The sequence below is a fragment of the Macrobrachium rosenbergii genome, chromosome 21 (genome assembly GCF_040412425.1).
Source record: "Macrobrachium rosenbergii isolate ZJJX-2024 chromosome 21, ASM4041242v1, whole genome shotgun sequence".
NCBI lineage: Eukaryota > Metazoa > Arthropoda > Malacostraca > Decapoda > Palaemonidae > Macrobrachium > Macrobrachium rosenbergii.
Window position 1 is genome coordinate 19,225,644 of NC_089761.1, and position 12,916 is coordinate 19,238,559.

A 12,916-nucleotide genomic window follows, 5' to 3' on the forward strand; every position below is an offset into this window, starting at 1 on the left:
TGTATACTGTGTATAAATAGACATATAATATGTATATACAAGAACATGTATAAAAAAACATTTATATTTATACCCAGAAACACAAAAAATTGTGTACGTTAATTTCAGCTTTTTGTTAAACATCTGCTTAAAGAAGAATTTGTACAAAAATAAATGAGTATTGTTTAAAATCAATAAGAAACAAAGAAAGACTTTAAAAGATACCAATTTGACAAACTGACAGTAGACTAATAGACGACAAAATAAGCAGAAAATATTGTGCAGAATTGACAAAAGCATATTCACCTGTCAGGTGTGCACCTGACACATATGCTGGTGAGCATCTCCTGACGGTGCAGGTCTCCACTTGCAAGGGTCAGCTTGGAGGATGGACTGCAATTAAGAACTGCACTGAGGCTGATTGTAAGTGTCACACGTTCATTACGTATTGTGTCGGACCTTTCGTAGATAGTGACCCCCAAGGGTTTTTGGGGTTGTTATCTACCACTAATATTTCTTGGGGGTCATTATCTGTATTATATTTACAGTCTTTTGTTTATGTTTTTACGGTCATCCCCAACGGGATTGTACTAAACACGCAGCAAACGTGGATACATACCGGGTTAAAACCCTTGGGGGGTCACTATCTAGGAAAGATCCACTTTGTTTATATATTTTAACGGTGCGTGTTCGTCTGCTCGACCACGCCCAACCCTCCGAATTAAACTGAAAGGATTCGGTTCCGAAGGTCAAGAGTGACCGTCAACGTTACCTGCTGGAGGGAAAAAATGTCATCATAAAATAGAAAAATACACAAAGAAGCTTTTCGTGCTGAATCAGCTTAAATTATTTATATTCGTACATTTATACACACCCATATACCTATGTATACATATATGTATATATATACAAAATATATATATATTTTGTATATACCTATATAGATATAGGTATATGACATTTTTATCACACCGTCGTTTATATACAATCGTGAAGCTACAAATGTCGTTAAATATCCAATTCACGCTACTTTGGGAATATCCACGAAGGGGAATTACCACTGATCCATTTATCACTTAAATTCCCTTTCTGGTGATAGTCCCCATCAGGGGATATTCCAAAAGTAAGTGAATTGATATTAATTTAGCATTGTAACTTCTGATTGTATATATATATATATATATATATATATATATATATATATATATATATATATATATATATATACCCTAAATAAATATTATAAATGCAGTGTATCAGCTGCTTCCAGCATGACAAGGGTCTTAGTGTGTTTTTTTTTTCCATCTTATGAAGATATTATTTTCCTTCAGCAGTTAATCTTGAACTTACAGAAACGAATTTTTTTAGTTACTTAATAATCCGGAGGGTTGCATCGTCTATATGGAGCCTTTATTCAGAGATTTACTTTCATGAATCAAAGACCTTGTTAAAAACAGTCTCTGTACCATTCGTCCTTTGTAGGATAATGTAAGGATGAACTCCCCACGCCATGTACATTTTAACAAAGTAGTAATTAATTTAAATAAAAATTCCCCGCCCAAAACTGTGTATATTTAAAAAAAAAATACAGGAATTGGTTGAACTGGAAATTTCTAGATTCTAGAGGAAATATTTTTGAATAGAGAGCTGTTGGGACGTAGAAGCAAATGCCTTCATGTAGTCCATACCTGTTTGAAACGTGGGAAAACAAAAGCAGGTAGAAGATACTATTACCGGTAACGATGAGACTAATGAGGAGAATCTCAATTTGTGCACGATGATCTATCTCTTCCGCAGTGTGCCTCTCGGAGTTCCCACCGGCGCCGCCCAACGTGACCATGACGCCGAATGTGACGTCGCGGCGGCTCAACGGCGTCGTTTCCTACGACTGCCCGCCGGAGATGGCGACGGCTGACGGAAACACAACGCAGATAGTGAAGTGCCTCAAGGTGCTTCTGAATCGCGCGTTCCAGCTCATCTGTTCTCGCCATGCGACGCAGTAGGCAAGAAATCTCTCTCTCTCTCTCTCTCTCTCTCTCTCTCTCATCTCTCTCTCTCTCTATCTCTCTCTCATACACATGTATATATAATTTATATATATATACACTGTATATATATATATATATATATGTATATATATTATATATTATATATATACATATACATATATATGTATATATATATACACATTTATACAGATATTTATGTACAGATTTATACATATATATATTATGTATATATATTATATATTATATATATACATATACATATATATGTATATATATATATATATACACTTCTTGCACGAAACTACATTCGATGAGAAATTTCCTTCGTAGCTGTCTTCCAGAGACGATTATTACTAACGTCAGAAATTGCGTTCGCTTTGTTATCCAAGTCCCCCACGACACTGTACAATAATTTATTCCTTTATAGACAGCAGATCTTGCCCAGGTGTCTGGTAGTCAATTGTGATATTAATTACTTCTGAAGTTGGTGATGGCGTATATAAATCTCTCTCTCTCTCTCTCTCTCTCTCTCTCTCTCTCTCTCTCTCTCTCTCTCTCTCTCTCTCTCTCTGTCAACAGCTTGTGTCGAAGCAATCAACATATCGTCTGCGACAACGGACTGGAACACATCGAACACTTGGTTGGTGGGTGACCTCGCCGTGGCCAGTTGCATAGAGGATTACCGAGTTGCTTTTGACATCTCAAACTTTACGGTGGAGTGCACGCCGCAGGGGTGGCAGGTTCAAAATTCATGTTATGAAGGTAAGATATAGCATTGAAATATAAGACAGGCATACAAAAATAAAATGCTTTAAGAAAAACGCGAACAGAAAGACTATATTGTAGTGAAGGACGATGTGAGAGTGATCAATGTGGGTTACAATGAACACTTAGGTGCAGATCCTATCTAATACTTTATGAGTGTATTTCTAAAGAATTTGCGCTCGAGGGATATTAATGCAGAGGGAGAGAGAGAGAGAGAGAGAGGAGAGATGGTTATGAGTTAGTGAATGTTAGAACAAGAAATACGAATGGAGAGAGCCTGTATGAGGAGAATGCTGACGTGTTTCGATGGGATGAGCGTTTTGAATGTGGAACATAAAAGAGGAGTTGATGTGACAGTGTTAATGTAAATTTGAAAATGCCTATGGAGCCTATAGGATATGATATTTGAGGATGTAGGGGAGCAGTTAAATCGTTGAAGAATAGAAAAGAGAAAGGAGATTACGTAACTTCAAGTGACACTTCGTTTACATGGTGGTGAAAGGGTAATTAAGTTGCGGACCAGGGTGTGTAAGGTATGTTTGGATGCTCGAAATGTTCCTTCCTAAGAAGGGGTGGGATGAATAACTGCTCCCTTATATTAGGAGGAAGGTGACAGGTAATAGTAATAATTATAAGGACATAAGATTACATAAATATACTATGGAGATTGCATGGTTGATCTTGACTGAGAATGTGAAACAGGTAGCAGGAAGGTTTGGAAGATTGAGAGGAAATGGGCAATCTGCTTTTAGATAAGGAAATAGCTGTAAGGGTCGTACATTGACCAAGAGGCAGCGTGTGACAGAAATAAAATGGATACAGTGTAGGAGATTTCACGATGCCTCTTGTACAAGGTAATTGCATGAGAGCGGTTAGAAGTGTTTATGATAATTCCTGTAGCTTGTCCTAGAGTATGCGGAGTAGAAGTGAGAGTGACTGCTATGGTGTATGAGTGGATCTCAGACAAGATTGCTTTGTCTCCGTGCCAGTTTGATATTTTTATGGATGAAGTAATGAAGTAAGTCAGATAAAGGACATGAGAGATTGTTCTAAGTCAGCAGGATAAGCAAGAGGACCATGGAATGTGTGTGCGTGCATGTGCACTCGATGCTGGTGGGTTTCGGTGAGTTTTCGTTTGTTTCCGCGTGCATCTATGTAACTACACTGATTCCCAAAACTTTTATGTGTTCTTCCAGCCTGCACAAGTCCTCCTCCAGCACTCGGAACGAACGTAGTGATGGAAGTTTACACTTCAGATGCCCTCAATGCTACTATAAACTACACTTGCCATCCTGGATACTACATTCCCCCAACAATGGTGAGAAATTGGGCCAGTTGTGATGCTTTCAGTGTGTCATTATTTAAAGTTTGACATCTCTCTCTCTCTCTCTCTCTCTCTCTCTCTCTCTCTCTCTCTCTCTCTCTCTCTCAAATAAAAGAATCTGAAGAAAATGGCAATAAGTATTAACACGTCAACCAGCTCTACCATCTGCCACGTGTCTTATATTCAGTCTTTCATTTCCTTGATTTTTGGTGGCATTACTTATAGTACCTCTTCTCGTCCATACTTTTTCAGTCTTTCTCTCGTTTCCTCCCGACACTTCCAAATTATAGATACACACTTTCGTTGCCAAACTTCCATATTCAAATCTCTGCACATTACCAAACCACCTCAAAAATCCATCTCAGCATCGGTCAGCAGCCACACTCTATCTCCATAAAAGAGAGTTGGCACAACTGTCCCTTCCTACACTTCAACCTTTGCTTTAGTAAACATGCTCTTTCTCTTCCTCATCTTTTGCAAAGATCTTCCTTGCTTCGACTGTTCTGTAACTGACCTTTTTTTCTCCCCATTCTCATTTTCAGACCCTTTCACTATTTTCTATTCCTCTTCACAAACCCCAGTCATCACTGTGTTCCATGCAAAAATCAGCCGCTCCATATACCATTCACAACCCATTATATTAAGGATATGACTTTTTACATTCAACTAAAGCACTATCTCTTGGTATCTCGTATCACACCATCTCTTAAAACAATAAAAAGAAAGGAGACTTAACTGTATATTACGAAAGGTTCACATTTAGACCAAACCAGTCGCTTTCCCTTCCACGTATACCCTTTCATCGTAATAACTTGTAATCGTTCTGTACAAATTATCTTCTGCATCATGCATCCTCTACGCTTGATACATTCCACCTTTTATCACTTCTGTCATAAGCTTTTCTCCATAAATGCCAAGCAGTTTTTTCCCGTTTACTTTCAAGAAAATAGATAAATATATAAATAGATAGTTACATATATTGTATACCGTACGTATTCTTCCCTTTGGAAGGTAACCAAACAGATGTTCATGCATGTATGTTTAAAACAAAAGTTTGCCAAAAAGTGCTATTCTAATCGATTCCGTAATCCGTAGGAGGTTAGTGCCGTCAGTGCACCTAATTCTGTGCACTGTAGGCATTCAACGGAGTTCTTTGCAGCGTGCCTTCGGCCCCTAGCTGCAACGCTGCGTAGCTTTTACTGTACTTCCTTTCAGATTCTCTTTCGTCTGTCTTACTTTCCACCCTCTCCTAACAATTGATTCATTGTGCAACTGCGAGGTTTTCCTCCTGTTACACCTTTCAAACCTTTTACTCATCAATTTCCGTTTCAGCGCTAAATGACTTCATAAGTCCCAGTGCTTGGCCTCTGGCCTAAATTCTATATTCAGTTCAATTCAATAATCGTTTCCGTCTTCTTGACTTCCTCTTCTATATTTCTTCAGCCTCTTCTATATTTCTTCAGGATAACCCTGCCCCGAGGAATACGACTACAGCGACCTGCATGAAAGACCCGACCCTGGCGACGACCCGGAACGTTTGGTGGACTCCGGACGGCTCGATTATCAACTGTAACATATGTAATACGATCGAAACCTCGTCTTATCGTGTGATATAAAATATGCTTTAAGAAACATTTGTATCTCATCGAATATTATTTTGCCATCATGTCGGCATTGAGACCCTGTATATTTGGTATTTGATTCCCAAACTATGTTCTTACGTGACGTATGTTACGTTTGAAGAAAAACAAAATATGTTCATATATATATATATATATATATATATATATATGTATATATATATATATATATATATACATATATATATTATATATATATATAAATGTGTGTGTGTTAAATTATATATTTTATATACATATATATATATATTTTTATATACATATATTTATATGTATATATACACACATATATACAGTATATATTTCTTATGTAAAACTCCTTTTAAACTTTTTATTTTAGATTTTCATATTTAATCTTATTACGGCGTCAATAACCTAGTTGTTTTAACGCCAATTTTAGTAACCGTAAATCAATCGTAAGCTTATTCCGCAATTTTAGTAAATTACACTTTCGATTGTGAGTTAGATATATTTCAATTTTGGTTTGCGAGTTCACCAGACAAATTCTCAGTTCCTCCGTGAAATTAATATCTCTCTCTCTCTCTCTCTCTCTCTCTCTCTCTCTCTCTCTCTCTCTCTCTCTCTCTCTCTCGAATAGATTGCCTCGACGACCCGCCAGCCGTCTCAGGCCTGATAGCCACTACATGGGATGGTGTCACTCGTATGGTCGGAACCCAGGTAACAAGTCTCAAGCCTTTTTTATTTATTTATTGTTATCTTTCTCTTTTGTTAAGTTAAGAAACTGAGTAAATTATTAACCGTTTACTTGCTTCATATCTGATACAGTAAAACGGCCCTTGGAAAAATTAAGTATACCTTAGTTTATACCAGACCTGAGCTGATTAACAGCTCTCCTAGAGAGGGCTGGCCCGAAGGATTGATTTATTTTACGTGGCTAAGAAACCAATTGTTACCTAGCAACGGGACCTACAGCTATTGTGAATCCGAACCCATTATAGCGAGAGAAATGAATTTCTATCACCAGAAATAAATTCCTCTAATTCTTCATTGGTCGGTCGGAGATTCGAACTCGCGGCCAGCAGAGTGCTAGCTAAGAACGGAACCCACTCACCCAACGAGGAACTGGCCCTTGGAAAGAATAAAGCAAAGCTACTGAACACCTTTCAACTAGATGTTAGAAATTTTAGCACTAATAACAAATAACTTTTTCCTTTTTTTTTTTATAGATCTGCGGGAATTTTATTAACAAAAAAAGCAGTATTTACCAAAATATATAGCTTGCAACATACATGACAGTGTAACGTATTCTTAACGTTGTTTACTTTTTCTTACTTCAAATGGAAAACCCAATGGGGCGGGCATAAGCACCTAGCGGATCCGGGGCGGTGGCACCTGGGCACGTGCGCCCCCAATGAAAAATAATAACAAAATAATAATATTGAAGATTTAGAGAAAATAACATAAATGAGAAATACAATAGGAAAAATTATTATAAAATTACATATATACATATATATATATATATATATATATATATATATATATATATATATATATATATATATATATATATATATATATATAAATATATATATATATATGTATATATATATATATATATATATATATATATATATATATATATATATATATATATATATATATATATATATATATATATATATATGTATTTAATATAAGTGAGTACTTACACTTAATAGAAATTTTCTGGATCCGCTAGTGGGCCGCATAAGATTATAAATGCAGAGAAATCATGTGTACTCCACTTTCTAAAAGATTGCCTTTATCTTAAATTCCTCATATCATCGCATAACAAAAATTCATACAATGTTTAGTCTGGATATATTTGCATCATTAATCGGTCGTCATATATCAAGAGATTAATTACACTTTATTTTCATTTTTTCGTCTTGCAACACTTACAAAAAAGGCTGTCTCCATAATGTTTAGTGTAGTTATATTTGCATCAGTAATAGATATAAATTAATCGGTTTCATATTTCAAGAGATTAATTATACTTTTTTGCATCAAAGTTCACTTATGGTTGCCCGGATACGTTGGTTTTGGGGACTTCAACTCGTCTTGGGTCATAACTTGTAAAGCAGATGGGTTGTGGACGCCAATTGACCTGAATTCATTTGTCTGCAGAAAACGTAAGCATACTAATTATTATTATTATTATTATTATTATTATTATTATTATTATTATTATTATTTATTATTATTACTGTAATTTAAAAAATTCAGTTCATTCGTTAGAAACAATTATATTAATACAATAGAAAGTTTACCTGAATTTTATTTGTTTTGTTGATGTACGTAAACATATAGTTATATTATTATTGTAAATTTTATTATTATTATTATTATTATTATTATTATTATTATTATGTTATTTATTGTTGTTGTTGTTGTTGTTGTTGTTGATGATGATGTTGTAAATAAAAAATCCACATTTATATCAATGCATTTTATCAACAAATTGCATTATTTGTACAATTTATCAATATAATCATGGAGTTTTAATTTACAACAATTTAATCACGACACTGTAAATTTTTCCAATATTATTATTATTATTATATTATTATTATTATTATTATTATTATTATTATTATTATTATTATTATTATTATTATGAAGAAGTAGAAGAAGAAGAAGAAGAGGCAGAAGAAATGTACAAATATATTGTTGTTTAAAGGCATTATTGGTAACATGCAATAAAGTTAGTTTTCAACTGCATTTTTTGTAAAGCAGCAATAAAGTTTTATAGAGAGAGAGAGAGAGAGAGAGAGAGAGAGAGAGAGAGAGAGAGAGATGCCAGTAATCTAGGCCTTTACTCAAGACTGATAGAGATAGATTCGAGAATATAATTTAGTTAACCCTTTTACATAATTTGATGTTATGTTTTCTTATTAGTGCATACAGTATATATATATATATATATATATATATATATATATATATATATATGTGTGTGTGTGTGTGTGTGTGTGTGTATCCGTGTGCGCGCGTGCATATGTATTTATTGAGAAACAAAACCTAGTTTTTCAGATAAACATAAAGTAGCAATCTAGAAGAAACTATGTTCAACATGAAAAAAATCATTATAGAAATATATTTTCAAATATATAATTAGTACAGAGATTTTTAATTATGATGAAGTTATGATTTTACAGCCTGATATTGCCCAGTCAGTGGTCGCAATGCAACTAGAAATTAAGTTAGTTTTAGCAAACATTGTAATTTTCAGTGTGCCCATTAAAAAACTGAAAGTAGTTAGAGGTGGTCTAAGCCTCAACCCTGAATTTGATATCTGTAGAACATCTCATTTATTATTACTTTTTTGGTCCTGTATTCTAAAGGGATAGCAAAATCATTTTACCGTGGAAGCTGAAAGACATTGTGCGAGGTGTCTGAATCTCATTGTAAGCCGCTTCAATCATCAGTTTTATTGAGTAGTTTCATCATTTTCAATGCGTGAAGCAATTGATGGTCTCATGTATCGAAGGGTACTAAAACTATTATCTGAACTCATAAACAAAATGTGTCATTAATGAAACGAAAAACAAGAAGCCATCAATGAATGCAAACCTGGTTGCGTAACGACTGTAAAAATGTCCTTATTTAGACTTGCGAACGTCAAAATTAACATTAGGATATGGAAAGACAATCGTACCTAACTATAATGATTAACTCTCCTTCTGTGACGTTCTTCGCGATTAGTAATTCTCCTATGCTTCACCTACAGCTGCCACTTCCCCACCTCCCCTGACACCTTTCCAAGCAACATTGGTGACTTCGGAAGCAACGTTTTGGGATGGCTCCACCGTCAACTACACATGCAGGGATGACCAGATGTCGCCTCTGGGTGTACGGCACTTCACCGTCACCTTCGGCACCGCAGGATGGACGCCGGAAATAGATCCTTTATTCGTTTGCCTGAACAGTATGTTTCTTAAGGCCGTGAATATGACTTGTTGCAACTTACTAGACATTTTACACATATGAGCTTCAGAACTGAGCCATTTTTATCCACCAGTTAAGTGACAAGTTTCTTCCCATTCCTCCCAACAGTTTGTTTGACTGAAGTGCCAGACGCACAATTCACAACCAATAATAAAACTCAGTATGCTTACTGGGGCACCTTGGTGGAGTTCGTCGCTGATAGTGGCTACTTGTTTCCTGATTATACGACCGTGCAATGGACGGAATGCTCCAACGGAAATTGGACCATACCACAAATATCTCCGGCAAAAAGTATTGCTGATAAGAACTTCTTGTTTATTGGAGTTAGTGAAACATATATCTTTTTGCCACAATAGCTGCTTGAGTGGCCAAAAATCTGCAAAATTTCGATAACTTTTTCCTTCATGGTTTCTTGTGCCTTTAGGAACATCTGTAATAAAGGTCATTAAATGGGCACTGGCAACAAAACTGAGTGGCCCAGAACTTTTTCCTCTAAATACAAAATCGTTAAGGGCAGAAGGGGAAGGTACAAAAGTTAATTCAGAACTATACAAAAATTATTAATATTTTGAAATATAATAAGAAAATCGACATGACTACTATAGCATTTGAAAAAGGGTTTATTTACTTGGTCAGTTTTCAACTCAAGAAGATAAGGTTTTTCCTACGGCGCTAAAATCCAAATTCTGTTTTTCCTCAGATGACCTACCACCTGTGCCCACCCCACCTCCTGGCAGCTTTATTGCAACAGCGCCCCCTTACCCCATAGGATCCTCTGTCAATTACACCTGCCCAGGAGATATGCGCTTCCCCAACGGTAAAGTCTACACGACCGTGAATCGCACAGAAACTGGCTGGACGCAACTGGATCCTACGTTCGTCTGCTTGAATGGTAACAGAAGTATTCTTCCTTATCTGAGGGTTTTGTTTGGCCGTGGCTTGTTTGCATTATTATTATTATTATTATTATTATTATTATTATTATTATTATTATTATTATTATTCAGAAGATGAACCTTATTCATATAAGCCCACAGGGGCCACTGACTTGAAATTCAAGCCACCAAAGAATACGGTGTTCATTCGAAAGAAGTAACAGAAGGTAATAGGAAATACGGAAAGAGATCAGTCGTTAGAAAAACAGACAAATTAACAAATTAATAAATAAAAAAAAGTAAGTAAAATTTTAAAATACAAGTCGACTTGTATTAGGCTTGTAATGCATTGCATCTTCTCTTGAACTTCTGAAGTTCTAATTGCACTTGTTAGTCAAAAAAAAAAAAATCAGAATATTTTGGTTGACCTGCAGTTCTGGAGTTATCAAACTGCAGTTATCAAATGATTATTAGCTGCCGCGAAAATACACTACTGTATTCATTGTTCATGTTTATTTCTACGAAGAATGGTGCAGTCACTGTAAAATCACTGGACATGGAATTCACTACAGTTTATATAATATAACAAAGAGAAATCAAAATCTGGCAAAATTAATGTCTACCATAAGTTAGGCTTTACTGTATCCTATTGATTGTCATGCGTTATAAATTATTAGTTTATACTTATTTATTCATTCATTATTTAATTTTTTTACTTATTAATTAAAGTCTCAAGCTTTGTAGCCATTGTCTTTTCCAAAGGTTATATTTTGTATGAACGAACTACCAAGAGTTTATCATTATTTGTATTATTTTTATCGTCGTTGTTGTTGATATTGTTGCGTTTTTCTTTTATGGAGAGGAGAGGCCGAGATGGCATGGCTGCATAGGTAGAGACATAGTGAATGTCTTTTGGAACACAGAGGAAGATAGGGAATGAATGAAATGAAAATTTTTTCACACTAGTTGGACCTATTTTCTCAATCATAACGTTCATTTTACTGAACTACATTCATGGTATTGTGATTATATATATATATATATATATATATATATATATATATATATGCACACACATATATATATATATATATATATATATATATTATGTAAATAGATACAAACACACACATATACTGTATATATACACATATGTTGTTACAAAGTAAGTTGTGGTGTTATAATTACCATTATTATTAATTATTATTATCATTATCACTTTGATTATTCGAGTTGTCCGAATTTTACATTAATCATATTTATAACTCTTTATTTATTCATTCCACTTAAATATACATTGCCCTTTGTTTTGTTAATTCATTTACATATTTATTTATTCATTGCCGTCAAAGCTCTCCCTAACATTGAAATTAATCTCCCACGTAATGCCCTCCACCCAGTGTGCCTAGAGGAACCCTTTTACGTCTACGGGAACATAACCTACAATTACACCGGAATGGTTACTTGGGGCTCTGCAATCGAGTACCGCTGCAACGGACAGTTCCACGGAGGAAACACTACCCTCATTAACTACTGCCAGGATGGAGGTACTTGGAGCCTCTTCTATCTTCCTTACTGCATCAGTTCCGGTAGGTAGGCCTAGTGCCCTTTGGATTTTTTTTTATTTTATCTAAGTGAAAGGGGGTCCATATACTGGAATATTGTCTATATGCCAGATGATTGGTTATGTGCTGAAATAGTGTCTTTATACCACATAGAGTTTGTTTACTGAAATAGCGTCTATATATATAGGACAAAATGATTTATATGCAGAGACTGTCTCTATCATAAACTATGCCTATATGATGAAAAAGTGCGTATGTATTTTAAGTGAGTTAATATTTCGAAAGCCTTGATACACCTTCCATCAAAAAGTCGAGTGAAAAAAATTAGTATATATTGTCTTTAAAATATGTACAAAAGCCCTTAGTTCTCGAACTCGCTACACTCTTAAAGGATTTTATATTTTTTAATTAAATAATGTAATTATTTTTACATTTAAGTAGATTAATTAATCATTTATTCTAAAAATATCCAGTAAGAAAATCGGAAATGCAGTAGACCAAATTCAGTAACTGCTTCGTAGCATTTTTAGCTATTATGCCATATCTTCATAACCTTATTTATGGAATATGTTCACGTTGATTGCGCATGCTCCGAAACTGGTCCATTGTTATTAAACTTAAAGTTTCATGTAAGAATTATTTTTTCCGTATAATAATACTTTTTTCCCTTTAGAGACGTCAAGTACAGTCAGAGACTGAGAGGAAATATTGGTAAAGAATTTCATGGTTGGTCTGATCATTGTGTATGAGAGAGAGAGAGAGAGAGAGCGTGCGCATGTGTAAATTATGCTTCCATATATCAACGTAA

General features: G+C 34.8%; 2 protein-coding genes across 2 annotated transcripts in view; both read left to right on the plus strand.

The window, feature by feature from the left end:
- Positions 1-1,982, plus strand: part of LOC136849397 (uncharacterized) — a 44,659-nt gene extending 42,677 nt beyond the window's left edge. The window contains exons 19-20 of the mRNA XM_067122748.1: positions 293-402; positions 1,777-1,982. Coding sequence (XP_066978849.1) covers positions 293-402; positions 1,777-1,982 — 316 coding nt within the window. The remainder of the gene's footprint in view (positions 1-292; positions 403-1,776) is intronic.
- Positions 1,983-2,572: 590 nt separating this feature from the next.
- Positions 2,573-12,916, plus strand: LOC136849563 (uncharacterized). The gene is made up of 9 exons (XM_067122897.1): positions 2,573-2,750; positions 3,950-4,071; positions 5,541-5,655; positions 6,316-6,395; positions 7,733-7,852; positions 9,451-9,648; positions 9,777-9,959; positions 10,369-10,560; positions 11,944-12,916. Exons 4-9 carry the CDS (start codon positions 6,362-6,364, stop codon positions 12,138-12,140), a joined length of 924 nt encoding a protein of 307 aa, XP_066978998.1. The 5' UTR covers positions 2,573-2,750; positions 3,950-4,071; positions 5,541-5,655; positions 6,316-6,361; the 3' UTR covers positions 12,141-12,916.

Excerpts from the sequence above, each read along its gene's own strand:
- LOC136849563 (XM_067122897.1), top strand. The coding sequence starts at position 6,362 with ATGGGATGGTGTCACTCGTATGGTCGGAACCCAG. Across the intron at positions 6,396-7,732 it reads CTCGTATGGTCGGAACCCAG|TTCACTTATGGTTGCCCGGA; the intron begins GTAACAAGTCTC and ends TTTGCATCAAAG. Across the intron at positions 9,960-10,368 it reads ACAAATATCTCCGGCAAAAA|ATGACCTACCACCTGTGCCC; the intron begins GTATTGCTGATA and ends GTTTTTCCTCAG.